Source organism: Triturus cristatus, chromosome 8, assembly GCF_964204655.1.
Source record: "Triturus cristatus chromosome 8, aTriCri1.1, whole genome shotgun sequence".
NCBI lineage: Eukaryota > Metazoa > Chordata > Amphibia > Caudata > Salamandridae > Triturus > Triturus cristatus.
In genome coordinates this window covers 762,525,142-762,544,537 of record NC_140591.1, presented here as the reverse complement: position 1 = coordinate 762,544,537, position 19,396 = coordinate 762,525,142, and the positions used below count along the sequence as shown (strand labels likewise).

The following is a 19,396-nucleotide window of genomic DNA, read 5'->3' as shown; positions in this document are numbered from 1 at the left end:
TGGCAGCATGAACCTCTTCCTCTTTAATGTCTGCATCTAATTGTTCACCCTACTACTTTTCCAAAATGGACATTAGCTATTCTACAAAATTGAAAATTTCCAACCCATATTTGAGCTTATGCAATAAGAGAAGACCCAGAGTAAATACACAACTTCTAGCTTGCTTAGCAGTCAAGTCTTATTCCTCTTTCATCACAACTGCCTGCTGCTGTAGGGCAACTTGTGTGCCTTCACTATGATCCTTCTTTAGTTGACCCAATTCAAGTTTCAAGTCCTTGACCTTCTTAGCCCGTTCCTTTTAATTGCAGACACCCTTTGAACTGTCTGTCTTCCTACCACCATCCTATATGTTTCCTATAACATGGTTCTCACTCTAGGGGACCTCAATTGATCATATGACTTGTCTGTGACTCTTGAAGCTCTCATTAGTTCAAGTGGCATCTCTCCATATGTGAATCCCTCTGGTGCTTGTTGTCCTCACTAGTGGAGCAGGATTGAGGACACCTCAGCCAAGTAATCTATCTCCATGCATCCATTTACTACCATTCCTAAGAAATAAAAATAGGCAAATCTCAAATTTGACTCATGGGCTCCTAAGTAATATGTGTCCCTCTCATGCTTGTCCTCACAAAATCTAGTCCTCCCAACATCTAGTCTTCCCATGGCATCCACAATCTCTCATCAGTTTGGGGTCTTTATTTGGACTTGTACCATGGAAAGCAAATGTTTCCCATCCCTTTTTCCAAACACAAAGTCAGCTACAGTTAGTAAAGATCATTTCACCGGATCTCGATGAGAAACTAGCATGTACCGTCTGTTTATACTTTCCAGTCCCTTTAAATTCACATTTGTTTCCCTCCAAATTGTTTTTATTTTTTTTAAGAGTTCTAAATAGCGCGAACTAGACCCGAGAAATCTGGTATCAGAGCACTTTACATGAGCACCAGTTTCGTGACAGATGGACACATTCATTTTTTTTGTTAGGCATGGGGAGATTAAGTGATTTGCCCAGAATCACAGGATGTTGAGCGTCGTTGCCGAGACTTGAACCCGATTCCCCAGCTTTGAGGTCGACCGCTCTAGCCGTAAGGCTACATCCTCTCCCAAATGTCTCCCACAGGGGAAAGACATCAGTCTGTCTCCAAAGCATCTTGACAACCACTACCCTTTTCACTTTATTGCTTAATCTATTGACAGTCCTTATCAGGAGTTTGAGCTAGCTTTTAGCAACAGTATTCTTAGTCTCCGCTATGTATGGGGTTGGACCAACACTATTGTTACAGGAACCCCAATGACCTAATTAGCAGCAGCTGAAACCCTTAATGTGACAGTTTTATTCTTCCCCCACACCACACCAGTGTAGGGCAGGTTCCAGCCTAACCGCAATCCCAATGTACGTTGTGCCTGTTGCTCTTTAATACACCAGTCCCCAAAACTGAAAATAGCTATTAACTGAATTAATAACTGTACCTTATCAGGGAAAATAACAAATACATACCAAGTAAATATGTCTCTGTTGTAGAGAAATGTCTAAACTTCAGTGAGACCTGTATTGCTTTAGCCAATACATTTCCTGCAACGTGTTTGTCTCATTGTTTGACTTGGTCCTTATTGCAGAGTTATCCTCAAACTTTTTGCTTCTTCCTCCAACTTTCAATGACCTGTTTTTGTTGGCTTTAAGACTCTTAGCCCTCTACCACTGCTATTCAGTGCTAATTTGCATATGGTTTCTGTGTAAATTATGATGACAATTGGTTATCCCTGATTGACATATTTGTTTTACTGGTAAGTCCCTAGTAAAGTGCACTGAGTGTGCCAGGGACTATAAATCAAATGCCACTTGTGAGCTTGAAGCACGGATTGTGCCACCCACATGAGCAGCCCTGTAAGTGTGTCTGTAGTGTCTACGTGTGCAGTTGCGAACTGCCATGTCGACCTGGCAAGTGCACCCACTTGCCAGGCCCGAACCTTCCGTCGTCTTACATGTAAGACACCCCTCGGGTAGGCCCAAGGTACCCCCCATGGGCAGGGTGCAGTGTATGTGAAAGGTGGGACGCCTACTGGTGTGTGTGAGACAGGTCCCGATACTGACAATTTCAATTTTTCACAATTGAAAGGCTATCTGCCCCATAGGATAGAATGGGAGATAATTTATAACATCCTACAAGTATAACTTCCCATTGGGACATGATAAAGAAATAAAGTTTAGGCTCTCTGACCTCAGAATGTAATAACACATTTTTTAGTAAAGATGGTTTTTAAATTGTGTGTTGGAAAATGGCACTTTTAGAAAGTAGGCATTTTCTTGTAAAACTATTCTGTGTGCCTTTGCCTGTTTGTGGATTGACTCTCTGGTTTTGGAGTGACGGGCTGGGGATGTGCATTCACTGTAGACAGCCACTGGGGGGTATGAGGTGTGCCTGTCCTTTCCTGGATGACTCAGAGCTGAGTGAATAGACCTTGGCTGCGTTTAGAGTAGTGGGAGAAATTTTCCTTGCACCTTATTAGGGCCTGTCTCCCTTGTACAATGCTGCCTCCACCCCATGTGGTCATACTGCACCAGTGAGGACAGAACTGGTTTGGACTGGGCTCATAGACCCTTGCACAAAGAACAACAAAGGCAAAATGGGGTATAAGTAGTGAACCTTAAACCCCAGAACTTTAGATCACTTCTGGATTCGAGAGGAACCTTTGCCAAGGAGAAGAGCTGAAGAGCTGTGTTGAGGAGTACTGCCCCTTTACTGTGTGGGCTTGGCCTGCAGTTGCTGTTTCTGCCAAGGAAAGGGCAAAGACTGGAACTTTTCTGTGAAACTGTTTGAAAAGGAATCTCCAAGGGCCTAAGTGTGCTGGTCTCCTGTTCTGAAGTCTTAGGGACACAAAGACTTCACCCCCAGCTCCTCTGAACTCTATTGCCGATTGTTCTGACCTGCCAGGAGGTGCCTATTTCAGTTTTAGGAGCTGGAAGAAACCTAAGAGAAGTAAGAAAACCTCTCTCCGACGTGGTCAATGAAGAAACCTTGACCTGCACCGAGGCCAGGGGCACCGCTCATGAAGTGAATGACGCACCACCCAGCCTGCACCGCAGTTCCGATGCCTGCAGTTATCGGCATTTCTGAACACCAGTGCTCGCACCGACTGTCCTCTCCAGCACCTGCATCCTGTAATCGCGGCGCCGATAACCGCAGAGGATGACTCCACGAACTCGCCGACTTCCCATCGTCACCGGAACAGACGCCTCACAGCAGACGCAACCATCTTACCCTGTCCTGGACTCGATACGTCGCCTTCTCGCGGACACGAAGACTTGCCTCCCCTGCGGCAGCCAGGGAGCCAGCCTCTACCTCGGCACGATGCCTCGCCTCCACGATGCTGTACATCGTCATATACTTCGTTTCCAAGGTACTGTTTGTTTTGGGGTCCGTGTGACTCTGTGCCCGATGCCGCACCCCTTGCGGTCAGTGCCGTACTTTGGATTTATTGTTGTAATGATGTTATAATAGCTCCAGGTGGAGCTATTTGTTTTCTGCAAGCTTTATTTTGGAGGTAACTGTTTTAAAGTGCTATCTCATTACCAGTATGTTGGATTTTTGTCTTTTTGGTTTTGTTGAATTTACATAAATATACTTTCTTTTTCTAAATTTGTGTGGTGTCATCACTGTATTACTGTGTGTTTTGAGTACAAATACTTTACACATTGCCTTTGGGATAAGCTTGTCTGCTCGTGTCAGGCTACCCAGGGGGTGAGCAGGGTCGTCTAAAGTGTGTATCTCCTGAATCCTGCATGAAGCAACGGTCCCTATTTGGACAAAGGTACCTACCTCTGCCAACTAGATACCCCCATTTCTAACATTTATCTTGATGGGTTTTCTTGGCCTCACCTAACCCAGTCCGATCCAACCTAAAACAAAAGTACTGACAGTAGTCTGTCAAATAGTTCATAAAGCAGTTTCACTCTTTTTTTGCTCCTCACCTGAGTCAGAACAGGTTTCTCTTTGATTTTCTAATTACCCATTTTGTCATAGTCCTCCCCCCTAGTTGTCTATTTGCCATGGATATCCAGAAGGCCAGAAGGAAGCACCAACACCAGCCCCCCCACCTTCTTACTGGTCATTGGAGAGGTTTTCTCTTATTCCTCGTCTATTTTTTCCAGTCTCAGTTCATAGTAGAGGACCCTCTCTTTCACAGTCTCTTAAAGTGCCATGTTTTTTCCTCCATCACCACTCAATTTAGCAATGCATATCCTATATTTGAGCTTTATGTTGAATGGCCTGATTGAAATCTGGGAATAGGATCCCACTCGAGTTCTCATAGGAAAAGGGTCTTGCCTTCTTGAACAATAGCGTCCATGTTTCGGTAGTTTAGAAAACAGGCCACAATGGCACTGGGATAGGCACCAGATGTAGGAGGGCACCCAGCACTCTATGATCTCATTTACCAGCAGAAATAAAATATGTAACCTCTTAGCCTTAAGCAATGTTTTGTTCTACTCATCAACTAATAATTCTATGTTTCGGTCTTCTATGTTTCGGAGTTCTGGCATACTCATAAATTGTATATTTTTGTGATTTAGCTTTTGCATCTTTCAGGCACTGATGCAATGCCACAATATGTTTTCACACAACCCTCAAGTTGCTCCACTTTGGAGATTTTCATGAACGCTCATTTCTGCTGTGTCCGCAGATTTTTGGGTCTCCAGCCTCAACAAAGACTCTGACCTGCCTGCAATGGCCTCTAATACACTTCCTCTGTAATTCATGTTTTTAGCACTAAGCATGCACGTTCAAGGTCAAGCTACATAAGGGATGTCAAAATTCACTAATCGGGGGAAAAATAATTGATACCAGATGTATATGAATCGGGAAATATCATTTACATCGCGGTGTTTACACCGCAATAACTTTACAACGCGAGTATTACAACGCAAGTCATTACAATGACTTGCACTGGATGGTGCTCTAACCTAAGGAATAGTATGATTTACTATTCCAACAACCTCCCTACTGTACGTAGACTGGGGTTGGAATAGTAAATCATACTATTCCTAAGTCCAGCGCCCTCCAGCGCAAGTCGATGTAGCGACTTGCGTTGTAATGCCTGCGTTGTAAAGGTATTGCGTGTAAACACTGCAATGTAACATCATATATTCATATGAAACAGTGTGGGCTGGTTAAATAATGCACTGAGGATGTAATTGAAGTAATTACTGGTGGCAATGTTTCCCTTGTTTGCAAGCCTAACCGTTATTGGATGTTGTTACAGCTCTGTGACTCTTACATAATAGATATGTGTGTTTCATGCTTGTATGATTGTTGGTAGGCTGTAGGTGGTGATCTGCTCTGTTTCCCTCACAAACCTGTTGTATACGCTTTTGTAAATATAGACATAGCTGTATATACATTCTAATCCTTTATGGTGAGTATTATGGCTCTGGAGCTATGAATGCAATTGATCCTGGTTACCGTTTTACCATTTGCATTTCTAGTCAACCAGGTTCATCAGATTTCCACAGTCCATCATCTGTGCCTTCTGGGCATTTACCCCAGTTACAGTCTAGCTTTGAGAATGAAGCTTGCGAGTGACATGCTGTGATGTAGGGCCGTGTGCCATGGGATTATGGGTAATTGGATAGGGCAAATCAGCGGATGGGTGTATGTTTCGAAAGCCACATTTAAGACGAGCATTGGCATAGCCAATAGGTCTCGCCTTTGGGACCTTATAAGTGTTTAGTTATCCAGCACATTATCCTTAGTGCAACAAGATCAAGTGTTGCATGGCTAAACACTTATAAGGTCCCAAAGGCGAGGCCTATTGGCTATGCCAATGCTTGTTTCTCCTCCTATCAGAAAAAAGAACAAAACATTGCTTTCTAAAATGTATTAAATACAGGAATGTTTAGCATTAGCCTCCGATATTTGTTTTAAACCAGTGCCCTTCTTTCACAAGTTAAAATGTAACCATTATGCGCATACAATATGTCAATGTGCTCCTCCACAGTTAATGAACCCAGTGTGTTCACAGTGCTGTCTGGTAAAGTATCACAAACACAACTACATAAGCAGAAGAGTGGCATAGAAGGTTGTCATATGCCTTGGTTCAAACTGGGGAAATAGGCTCCCCATCCCTGGGTTTGGCATTGGCAGTAAAAAAACAGCTACAGGCGGGTGCGTTGGATCCCTCAGACTTGAGGGATCCGGTGTCACTGCACCTTCTGTACTGTCGATAGCTACATCCCTGGAACACAAGCTGTTTGTGTTTGCCAAGGCTGAAAGACAAGCTGCACTGCACGGGTCTGTGATCGCGTGAATTATGTCTTTAGAGGAGTGGGAAGTAGAAGAAAGCACCCTCAGAGTTTATTTATCTATGAATAACTCACTGTGCCCCATAATTAAACTCTGGCTGACACTTAAACAGCAAGTACGTAATCTCGTGTTCCACCGAGACAACTCCCTGGTGAGTGTCCTGCTGCTCAAACGATGTATACTCCAATACATTGTCGCAGCAGGAGATGTGCTGCTGAAGTGAATCACGCTGCAGCTGCACTCTTTCAAGTAAGTACGTGCCCAGTGCGTCTTGTGCGTCTGTCTACCTGGAGCGTGCGGAGAGGGTCTTAGAGCATCGTGCAGCCTGTGGGGTGAAAGGACAGTCAAGGCTACCCAGGACCAGTCTGCTGCAGGACGGGCTTTCAATCTGTACACAGCCCTGCCTTAAAACACTCTCAGAGTACCCTATCGAGATAAGGGGTGATGTGAGGGCTGCTGAGAGACACGCCTTCACCACACACTGGAAGAGTAGTCCGAAAACACTGTCAATTTGAGGGCCCTGCTCGATAGATACAAAGATATGTCTTCCTAATTTAACATAGCGTACACAGACTGCAGTCTGGGGCCACGGAAGCGGTGCAGGCTGTGGAGTGATGTCCTGGGCTGTGGAATGACGAAGTGTGACGCAGAGATGGACTGCAAACACAGGGCAGCGATGCAGCGTGGGAAAAACGTGGCAGCTTTTGCAGCGAGTGGGACCCGTGAATGTTCTATGATAAGGTAAGCATCGTGCGGAGCATATAGGGAAGACAGTCTAAATGATGCCACGTGCATCTTTAGGAGGGATGTCTTTGTTGTTATATTATGCTAACACCATCATCCACGAGGGAGCCGGAAACTGTTCCAGGCTATGGACATGGATATCGTGTAGTTATATGCTAATACCAACGTCACGCACAATGTACAAAGAGGGCAGTCCAGAAGCACTGTATTCGGGCAGTGGAGAGACGTTATCTTTGAAGGCAAAGTGAAACACTGTATGGCCGTGGGTGACATTTCCAATTGCTAAAGGAGAGTTTTACCATAAAATATGTCTCACAGATATATACAGCGTCTTGTGGCAAAACTCTTTCAATATCAGCAAGTCTGAGTCAACGCAGTAACTTCACCTTTCTAAATTACTACTTCACCTACATCCGTATGATCCGGCCACAATTTCAGCATAAATCTAGAATAAAATTAACTGGAACACTAAACAAGCATTGGCCACGCGGCAGTAAAAGTAACGCACCGCGGCCGTGAAAGCGAAAGTCATTGCGATCACTGTGAAAGCGAAAGTGATCGCGATCACACGCTAAAGCACGCGACGGATGCGCGCGCGCTTGTGCGCGTTACAGCAAGCTGGGGGCCGCTTTGGTAGCACTTCGAAAAGCCGCTACTAAATGTCTCGCCAGAGCAGCGTATGCGCTGGCTCAGGCGAGACCTAAAAAATCATGCATGGTCACCTGACCTTTCAGGTGTAATAGCTGTATATACACTTTACCACTCCTTTCACAGGGTTTCTGGGAGATACAAATATGAAATAGTTTGGTACATTAGGCATTCTGCTGCTAATGTTGGAATCGGCTAACCAAATTGTCCTAACAATAAAAAATAAAAAATAGTTTTGAATATACATCCAGCCCAATATGTTAGATGGTCCCCTCATTTTAACAATTTGTATTGCTTTTCTGAAACATAAACCAACAGCAGTTTCATGTGTGCGGATACAACAAATATATATGTGTGCGAAATTACATCTTTGATGCCCTGTCACATAACATGCCACTTAGCTTTCTTTATTATATTGCATCGAGTCTCCCGACAAATGAGACCAGCTTGACCAAATCAAAGGACAATGTCATTCCATGCAGTGAATTAGTTCAGATCATGACAGTCCGCGCATCTGCTCCACACCTCAGCAAACCTCTTCGGTCAAACACGATCTGGGTCTCTCATGATCTTGACGTTTTTTTAGTTACTGATCCCAACTTTCTTTCAGAACATGTGCATCATTGGGCAGTCTGCTAGAAAAAGTATAAATTCCTCCATAGTCCTTTAAACAGACATCGGTGCTTGTTCTCCCAAATTTCAACTCCTTGTAAGTTGGACTAGTTTAAAACCTGTTCTGATAGACATTTCTCTAGGGTACACCTTGTTTGCTTCTTACCATTTTCTATCATTCAGTAGGCCACGATCTCGCCTTATCGATCCTTCAACTTATCAAGGGTTTCAAGAACATTATCAATCAGCATCTGGTAAAATATAGGCATTGCCTTCTTTATATAGGTGTGCTATATTGCAAATATTGTAATTTCTTAACATATCTTCTTATCCAATATTAAAGTGTTTGTTTTAGCACATTAACTGACCATTCGGAGATACACATCATTTCATAAACTGACCGTCATCCTATTACAATTACCAATCTGCAAAGTATGATTTAAAAATAGAAAGGATCATGCATGCGGAGTAGACATTGTTGGAAAATACCTTTGCGCTATTAGATCTTAGTTGAAGAAAAAACTAACACCACACAAGCTTATTTCAGGTTTTTTTCATGTTGTTTTTTGCAATGTCTTTTCATCTCATTTTAGTCTGGTTCAGAGTGAAGCTTCACTTGAGAGACGCCAAAACGCACATTGAAAAAAAGAAATGCGTGGCTTTTTGGCTGGAGCGGTATGCCAAGAGAGAGCCTGGGAAGGCTGTGACAGTGGTGTTTGACATGGCTGAAAGTGGACTCAGTAACATAGTAAGTATTTTGGTGATCTGGTTTAATTTCAGGTTTTATGAACTGTTCTAATTTTACTTATGAATGAATTTTAAGTTTTGAGAAGTGCCCAGACCCTTTTCTTGGTGAGCCCACCTGGTAGGTTCCCCACCAGTGCTTTGTTATTTGATTACTCCACTAGATGTTCCAATTGTTAGTATTCCAGGGCTTTGTATTCTAATTTCCAATTGCATTTTGTGGACAGTAAAGGAAGGGCCATGACTCGCTGGGCAGTGCGATTTCCACGACGGTGGCTGTTGGGCGCCATGCCTGACTGAGAACTTCTGGCTTCTCTGAGGATGTCCATACCAACATGGACATGCCCTTCGATGGCTTTCGTCTCTTCAGAGATGGGTGCGGAAGTGGCGCTAGAGCACTTCAAGGACTCATGGGCTTCGGCCAAGTCCTTGGACCTCTGTGTCATTTCCTTTTTCCAGAAGACCACGCTAGTTCAGCAACCTCTACCCAGCCATGGGCGTGGCTCGCCCCCACCCCGTGGCTTTGGCGGGCAGAGGTCTGGTCATGCCACACACCCCCACCCCCTACAGATCCTCCTAGTCCGATCTTAACAGATCATTGGTGTCCATTTGGAGGCAGGATACTCCATTACCTCCACTGCTGGTGGGACATCATCTTGGCAGGTGGGTTCTACAGATAGTTCGAAGGGGCTACTCCCTCCCCTTCAAGGCTATCCATCCCTCCTTGCCTCCTATATATGATCGGCTGACAGAGGATCACCTTGCTTTGCTTCAATGGAAAGTTACAACTCTCTTGGCCGAGGGGATTATAGAGAGGGGTCCTGTACCAGACGAGAGGCTGCGGTTGCTTTTCCCACTACTTTCTGCTCACCAAAAATGACAGAAGGCTTCGTCCTATCTTCAACCTCAGAACCCTCAACTGCATGCTCCATCATAGGTTCAAGATGTTCACTATTGCTGAAGTTCTGTCTGCCCTGGGCCCGGGAGACTGGATGTTAGCATTGGCCTTGCAGGACAGTTATTTCCATATTCCCGTCCTGCCTGCCCATTGCTGTTATCTGCGGTTCATGGTGGGCCACAAACACTTTCAATTTACTGTGCTCCCCTTCGTCCTCACCAGTGCCCCTCGGGTGTTCACTAAGGTGATGCCGCTGGTCGCAGCTCATCTGCAGAGATCAGGGGTTCCAGTCTTCCTCTATCTCGACGATGTGCTCGCCCCAGGCGGTCGTCTCCCACCTCCAGACTATGGAGAACCTCCTGCATTCGCTGGAGTTTACTATGAACGTGCCAAAGTACCTCCTGACTCCTTCCCAAATGCTCCCTTTAATCTGAGCTGTCCTGGACACTGTGCAGTTTCGGGCCTATCCTACCAAACAGCGAGTGCAGGATATTCAGTCTATGCTACCGAGGTTTCACCCTCTATCCTGGATTTCGGTGAAAATGACTGAGGCTGCTGAGCTTCATGGCCTCCTGCATTCTGCTAGTGGATCATGCCAGATTGCACATGCAGGCTCTGCAATGGGACCTGAAGTTCCAGTGGGCACAGCATCAGGGGAATCTCACCGACCTGGTCCAGATCTCGGAGGGTACTGTGCGAGATCTGCAGTGGTGCCTGACAAACTGTGAATGGTTCACAGGCAGACCCCTCTCCATTCTACACCCAGATCTCAGTAGTGACAGATGCGTCACTCCTGGGATTGGGTGGCCATATGGTAGAGGTGGAGATCAGAGGACTCTAATCTCCATAGGAAGCCGGGCGCCACAAAAACCTGTTGGAGCTTTGTGCGATCTGATTGGCCCTGACAGCCTTCCTACAATCTCTCAAGAGAAGGCTGGTTTAGGTGTTCACGGAAAACACCACCGCTATGTGGTACTGCAACAAATAAGGCAGGGTGGGGTTGTGGACCCTATATCAGGATGCCTTGCGTCTCTGGACTTGGCTGAAACTGGGTATATCCCTGGTGGTTCAACACCTGGCCGGGGGTCCTGAATGCCATTACGGACCATCTCAGCCACCTGTGCCTAGCGGATCACAAATGGAATCTTCATCCGGAGGTGGCGCAAGGACTCTTTCAGCAGTGGGGAGAGCCTTGGTTTGATCTGTTCGCCTCTGAAGAGAATGCGCAATGTCTGCAGTTTTGCGCGTTGGAGTTTCCAAGGCAGCTGTTGTTTGGCGATGCTTTTTGTCTCGAGTGGGGATCCGGCCTCTTGTATGCCTCTCTGCCCCTACCGCTACTGTCCAGAGCGCTCAAGATCAGGAGCGACTGGGCCAAAGTCCTTCTTGTGGCTCCGGACTGGCCACGGAGAGTTTGGTTTCTGCAGATGAGCATCAATCCTCCGATCAGGCTGCCCCTTTGGGAGGATCTTCTATCGTAGCAGCAGTGGAGGGTACTCCACCCAAACCTGTCACCTCTCCGTCACCTTGCGTTGAGATTGAGCAGCAACAGTTGATAACATTTGACCTTCCTCCCGAAGTTTGCAAAGTTATGCTGCCGGCCGGGCATCCCTCCACTAAATAGATATACACCTGCTGATGGCACAAATTTTGTAACTATTGTACAGAACGATCTATAGACCCTTTGTCTGCCTTCCTTACTAACATCCTCCTTTTCATTCTAACTCGTGCCCAGCAGGTCTCTGCTCTGGGCACTCTGAAGGGTTACCTTTCGAACCTTTCTGCATTTCTACGGTTGCCAGATCAACTGTCTCTATTCAGGTCTCCTATTGTAAATAGATTTCTGAACGGGCTTACTCAGTTGTTTATTCCCTCACCTTTTGTCATGCTCCAGGGGGACCTTAACTTGGTCCTCACTTACTTGATGTGTGCACCTTTTGAGCCACTGCACAATGACCCCCTCCAGCTACTCACCAACAAGACAGCCTTTTTAGTGTCAATAACTTCTGGCAGGAGGGTGAGCGAGTTGCAGGCATTATTTTCTCAGCCTCCTTACCTGGCCACCTTTCCGGACAAGGTAGTGCTAGGGCTTCTTTTTTGCCTAAAGTGGTGGCGCCTTTCCACCTAGGGCAGTCTGTCACCTTGCCAACCTTCCATGCTCTGCCGCATCCTTCTAAGGAAGGTCTCCACTGTCTAGACCCAAAAAGAGTGTTGTCGTTCTACCTTGACCGCATGAAAGAGTACCGGGTAGTTGACCAACTCTTTGTGGGCTACATTGGAGCAAAGAAGGGAGGGGCTGTGCAGAAGATGACCATTTCCCGATGGGTTATCCTTGCATTAAGATCTGTTACACTCATGCAGGCCTCGAAGCTCGTTCTACCAAAGCTAAGGCAGCCACCGTGTCCCTTTTAGCGCGGTGTTCTGGTCCTCGACATCTACCAGGCGGCTACGTGGGCATCCCTGCACACGTTTGCCAAGCATTATTGCCTGGACCATCCGGTCCGGTGGGACAGCCTCTTTGGCCATTCGGTCCTACAGGACTTTCTGGTTTAAACTTTTCCGCAGTCTCACTGGAGATGGTATTGCGTGGGTATCTGTTCACAGGTAAGGAATCTGCGGCTAGAGGTCTCTATCAGATCGACAAGGTACTTACCTTCGGTAAGACCTTATCTGGTAGAGACATGATCTAGCCGCAGTTTCCTTACCGACTCACCCATCCTTCCTGCACTGCAGATCGGTTCATGTCGGAGCTTTTCCCTTTCAGCGCCCAAGTTTTCTAAATACACCATTGTCAGTCAGCTTCATGGCTCCGCACTTCTGGTGTGGAAAGTCGTGAAAAGTACTGATGTCTGCGTGCCGGGATGGTGCCTATATAGACGACGCGGATGTTACGATGACCGACAACGCCAACGACGTTATGCGGAGACGACCGACACCAACTATTGGAGCACAGGGGCCCTGCCTAAGAAAAATCTTCCAGATCCAGTCTGACGCCTGGGAATTTCACATGTAAGGAATCTGCAGCTAGAGCATGTCTCTACCAGAGAAGGCATTACCGAAGGTAAATTATCCTTTATGCACAATATTACCCCAGCTGCACTGTTGTGTCTGTACAGTTTCATCCAAGTAGGACATCACCCATACCAAAGTCTGTGGTGAGCGCAATCTGTACTAATCTTGAAATGGCTGCAAAGTTCAAAACCGGGTACAAAAAGGATTGTTCCTGATTTCCCACTTAGCACACCACTCAGGGTGAGGCTGTCAGTTTAGAAGGATTTGTGTTATGTTTTAAGTTTTCGCTGTAGCAATTGGCATGTGTATGGCAGTGTCTCTAATGTTGGGTTGTCTATTCAGTGTAAAGTCATCTGAAGCTTCCTCGAGTTCAGTCTCCTGCATTCTAATGAAGAGGACATCATCAGATAGACATGAAATCAAACCAGGCTTTAAGGCGCTTCAGTGTTAAAAGGCGTCTTCTCAGAGATAAAATAAGAAATTATATATTTTCCTTTTTATCTTTGTAGCTTCTAAAATAATTGTAATTTGGAACAACGAGACTGCCTCAAGGTCAATGCCCAGATATGTAGATTCGAAAAGGGGATCTACGTCTTACAGGCCAGAAATTAACGTTTTTCATTCGACTCCTTGTTCTAATACTGTGGAGGTATTACAGCTTATTCAAAGAATTCAACGAATAACCTATGCTCTTTACTTTAGGTTGTTGTTTAATGAGATTTAATTTTACTTGCAAGCTCTTTCAGCTGCCTCATAAAACGCCTGGAAACCGTATGTGGGTCGCATCACATCAGTAGTCCGCCTGTGATTCCATTCGCTGATCATCTTTGCTCATAATACTTGCAATCTTATTGTGTTTTGCCTTGATGGTTTTAAATACTCTACTTACGTATGAACATTGCGAGATTGCCTGAAAGGGTTTTTAAAACTGGCCCGCACTACCACAGCCTTTACAGTTGCAGCCTTCTCATTGCTGTCACAGTGCAGTCTACCATTGTATTTCACATGCACACCTTGTCTAGGGTTATGTGCAGTGTAAGTATAGAGTTCTGAACTCAGCTGCAAGCTTTCTTTCCTATCTTCGATTTCTTAATATCATTATGATTATGGGTTCATCTTATAAACACCCATAGTAAGTTTCTGAAAGATTATCTTTTCTCTTCCTGGCATACCTGCCTCACTATATTGTAAATCCTATTTAAATGAAGTACAGATTTTTTCCATCAGTGGGAAAAGACACCTCACTTTTCAGGATCCCTGATGTTTAGTCATATCCATATCTGACCTAGTTTTCCATGCTCTGTGTATTGGCTCAGACACATTTGAAATGAGTTGAACATGCCCAACCAAGGACAGACCTTCTGCAACTATAGAGATCTGACATCTTGAGGAATGCGAAAACTAAGTCAGAAAATCTGATATATGTGCTTGGGAAGTATGCTGGGTTAGGTATGAGCACTTTTGTCACTTACAGTATTGGTAGCTGTGAAATTACTGCTTCCTGTTTGCAGAAGACAAACTACTGGTTTTATAACAGCATACATTTGTGCATTTAAACACACATTGACTCCCACTTTTTCCACTCTGCTTTCCGGTGAATAAAGACTGCTAAGAAACATAAAATGACATACTACTGATTCTGTATATTTCCAATATTTTTGAATTGGACAGTGGGTAGTTAAATCGCAAAAATAATTTGTTTCTTTACTGTTAGCCCTGGCATCTTTTGGCGTGTTTCCCCTGTCTTTTTGCTTTCTGACCTCCCGGTTTTTACTGGATTAGTGTCTCTGCGCACTTTTCTCACTTCTTTTCAGTGTTGAAGTGCAAGTGCTCCTATTGTAAATTGTTATTATGGATTGCTGTTTCCATGATTAGCATATTTGATTTACTGGTAAGCCCCTAGTAAAGTGCAATGAGCAGGTCCTGTAAATCAGATGCTACTAGTGGGCCTGCAGCACTGATTGTGCCACCCACATGACTAGCCCTGAAAAGGTATCTCAGACCTGCCACTGCAGGATCCGTGCGCAGTTTGTAACTGCCATGTCGACCTGGCAAGTGCACCCACTTGCCAGGCCGTCATCTTCCCTTTTCTTACATATGTTACCCCTAAGGTAGGCCCAAGGTACCCCTGTGGACAAGGTGCTGTGTATGTTAAATGTAGGACATGCACTGGTGTGTCTGGCATGTCCTGGTAGTGAATTACAATGCATTTCATTGTTCACTATGGAAAGGCTCTCTGTCCCATAGGATAGAATTGGAGTTTTACTTATAGCATCTTATAAGCTTAACTTCCCATTGGAACTAAATAGGGAAGGAAATTGAGTTTAGTATGCCTGGACTCAGAATATAAAAATGCATCTTTTAGTAAAGATGATTTTCATGTTCTGTGTTTGAAAATACCACTTTTAGAAAGTAGGTATTTTCTTGCTTAGCCATCCTGTGTGCTATTGCCCCTTTGCTGTGTCGTTGCTTTTTTAGGTTGGCCTGCAGATGCTGCTTCTGCCTTGGGCAGTGAAGGGACTGGACTGAACTTTCTTTACTTGTGCTGAGTATCTCCACGGGCTTAAAGTAGAGCTTGCCTCCTGTTCTGAAGTCTCAGGGACTGCAAAGACTTCACCAACGTTTGGGTACCACTTCTGGAACCGCTGTTTCAGTTACCACAGAGGGGGAGCAGCAACCGTCTCCATGTCCTGAAGGCACCGTCTCATCTCGCACCGCAACCCTGGTTTCACTAAAGACTACTGATGCCACCGAGCACTGCTTGCTCGTGGCCTCTGGGCACCCCACTCCGGACCGCCTCACTTCACTTTGCCGCTGAAGTGCTGACAGTCCATTACTTTAAAGAGGGTTTTGATGGCTCCTTGACACAGGGCACATCTGTTCAAGCCTTAACTAAGAACTTTAAAACTCATTTTAGTCCTCAGAAGATTAACAAAAACATGTGTTGGTCTTTAGTCTAAAATTTGTTTGATGAATTCAGTTCTGTCAACAGGCCGTCTGCCTATAGTACTGTGACGCAGAAAAGGCCCCACAACTATCATTTAGATTTCAAACTGTTTTTTTTAGAGATTCCTGATCTTCAGCAAGAGAAAAAAGCGCCCAGCGACCAAGCAGCCAATTGTTTAAATATGGACTGTCTTGCAACTAAGCTTCCAAGATGTAAGTTTAAAGCTTCAACCTGGCAATTCCTTGCACTGCTCCCTTCCTCAGAACCTGCTCTACCAGTTCCTCTGGTTTTTCACCAGAGTCCTCAGTATTGTCAAAAAATATTCTAAATATTTCAACGCATCCAATGGAATGTTTAGAATATTGCAAGATATAGCCACACTGTGAAAACGTCATTGACAGCAGGGTAGTCACCTTGACTGCTTTTTATGCAGGGGATGGATGACATCTGGATGCCACATGCCCTTTAGCAATGAGTGATATTGCTCTGGTAAATGTTCAGCGAAGTGTGTGTTTTTTCTGATGAATCTACTTTATCAATTTGTTTGGCTTATGTTAAGCTAACACATGCCAGCAGAATCACAAACGGAAGTGTGCTCTGCATATTGGTGTGACTCGTCTACCCATATTTCACTAACCGAAGCTGTGAATTTGGTTATACTACCGCAGCTTCTATACGTAGAGTGGACATGCTATCCAGGAAAGGCGTTTTTAGGGAGAGGGACTTGTTAAGTGAAGACCAGAAGGCAAAGCTATGACGAGACGTTAAGCTTCCTTATCCCCCCCTCTGATAAGCATTAAAGGCCATTCCAGGTTAGAAATTGCACTTGACAATATGTACTTCCAAAGGGTAGTTCTACAATCAGTTCAGTTTCTGAATTGTTAAATGTTATTGTGAGAAAGTAAAGATTTTGTGCTAATACTGAGCAAGGCAAAGTGTAGGGGTGCTAGTGTGTGCGAGATATGTAGATACAAACTGCTCATGCTCTTCTCAAATTCTGCTACTTTAATGTTTACGCTAACATCGCATTTATATTTTTTTTATTGGAAGCATATTGTATTTTATTGTAATTGAATTTATATAGCGCTTACTAACCCGACGAGGCGTCGAAGCGCTTTTTCGGCAAGTAGCACGCTTCTCCAGAACCCATAAAGGATTAGTGTTGAATTAGTATAGTGAAATATGAAAGTAATTTGAGTGGTGGATAGGTTAGTCAGTTATTTGGAATCAGAAGGATAGCGGAGGGAAAAAAGTTTTGCATTTATATAGCGCTTGTTACCCCTAATGGGGTGTTGAAGCACTTTCTTGGCGAGTAGCATGCTACTCCGGAGCTCATAAGGATTAGTGGTGAATTAGTATAGTGAAATATGAAAGTAATTTGAGTGGCAGATAATAATCGCTTATTTGCATTGAGAAGGATAGCAGAGGTATAGAAGAGGGAATAAGGTTTGCATTTATATAGCGCTTGTTACCCCTGATGGGGTGTTGAAGTGCCTTTTCGGTGAGTAGCACACTACTCCGGAACCCATAAAGTATTAGTGGTGAATTAGTATAATGAAATATGAAATTTGAGAAGTGGACATGTTAGTCTGTTATTTTTGATTGAAAAGGATAGTGGGGGGATAGAAGAGAGAAGGATTGAGACTTTTTTTTTCCGGAGGTCATAGCAGTAGTGGGAGGCTTGGGATGAGTAAAAAGGGATATGGAGGGGAAGAGTCAGAGGGAATAGTTTTGGGGGTCAGTATAGTAAAAGAGGTGTCAGATGGTGCAAGGAGGGGTAGAGTAGGCGAGAGTCTAGAAATTCTCAACCTCCCACAACTTATGAATTGAGACCTCTTACTGGGACCAAAACATGAAAAGCGATTCACATTTTCATTTTTGAAATATTTAAATTAATGCATTACTTTATTGTTAGGTTCCATTTTTCCCAATAGTACCATCAGTGTAACTCCCTTCTGATGTACTGAGATGAGCTTAGTCAGAGGGAAGGCGACTGACATGGGCACTCCAAAGCCAAACTAACAAAACCCTGTCTTTAGATGCATGTTAAATTTCATCATCAGGTCATAGTAATGTGGAAATGGAACACTATGCTAAAATCAACCGATAGTAATTTATACGGTTATATTTTCACTTATGGAAAGTTAAAAAATGAATTGTAAGAAGCAAATTGCAATGTATTGTGCTAAACATGCAGCCTTTTAGAGAATCAACGGCCATATGTACTAAAAATTGAGAATAACGATTTCCTAATTGAGGTTATGTTTGAATCGCAATTAGGAAATCGGTAGGCCTAATGTAGGAAACTCTTTTCAGTTTCGGTAGCGATTCCCAGTGGGTTGCAAATAGACATACCTTGTGCATATTAATGAGGTAGGTCACAATATGTGACTCATTAATATTCACAGCCATCAGAGGAATGGTGGCCTGTTGAGGTCAGCAGACCACAATATCTGTGATTGCTTTTTAGTAAAGTAATATATATTTTTTTAAATGCAGCCCATTTTCCTTAAAGGAAAACTGGATGCGTTTAAAAAGATGTATTTTTAATTTTTAAGAGTAGACAGTGATCCGAGTGACCACTGCCTGCTCTTAAAAAATATTATTTACATTCTCAAAGGTGAAGTGGTTCCAGAGGGACCCCTTCCCCTTTGTAAATGGGTCTCTTTTTTACGACCGAAATTTGGTTGTAAAACAGTAATACATACCATACCGATTGATATTTGGAAGGGACGCCCTAAACATGCCCCTTCCAAATACTGAATCGCAAATGCAAAATGTGATTAGGTAAAAAGTTACAGAATCGCACTTTGTACATTTGAAAAGCATTTTTCCGATCACACACGACCCGATTATGTGAAAAAATGCTTTGTACATCTGGCCCTATATTCTTATGAGGTGTGTTAGGGACACTCCCACAAATAAAATGACATAGTTTTAAAACATTTTGATTCACTTTGCTGCTGCAACCATTGGCAAAACCAATAGGTCCCGCCGTTGGCTTTGCCAGTGCAGACATCATGACGGTGGTAATGCATTTTTTGGGCTATACTGTTAGCCAACTGTGAAAACATGATTATTGCCATCAGCATTGGTATGAAGAAAAGAAGTGCAATGATGTGTTCTAACGCATGAGTTATTGTGCTTGTGCACCTATGCATGATTCACTATGGTGGCCAAAGGTGAATCCTTATACATGCTTATGCACCGCTGTGTATGCACGAGCATACATCTTGATACAGCCACCACCATGTGTGAATTTGGCATTCCGTCCTGGAGCTGTAAGTGAGAAAGCTTCAAAGTGCCTTTTAAGAAAGGAGAGGCCCTGCAGCAAATTGCAGCTCTGAGCCCTTCATTTTTTTTTAAAAAAAAGGAAACTGTGAGATCTGGGGGTCTCTAGTTGGCAGAGGTAGGTACCACTGTCCAAATAGGGACCCTTACTTCTAGTCAGGGTAAGGGGTTACACTCTTTAGATAACCCCTGCTCACCCCCTTG

The 19,396-nt window shown here is 44.2% G+C and overlaps 1 protein-coding gene across 1 annotated transcript in view; it reads left to right on the top strand.

The window, feature by feature from the left end:
* MOSPD2 (motile sperm domain containing 2) overlaps positions 1 to 19,396 on the top strand; it is a 544,536-nt gene that overhangs the window by 96,195 nt on the left and 428,945 nt on the right. Inside the window, exon 5 of the mRNA XM_085622201.1 lies at positions 8,897 to 9,051. Coding sequence (XP_085478327.1) covers positions 8,897 to 9,051 — 155 coding nt within the window. The remainder of the gene's footprint in view (positions 1 to 8,896; positions 9,052 to 19,396) is intronic.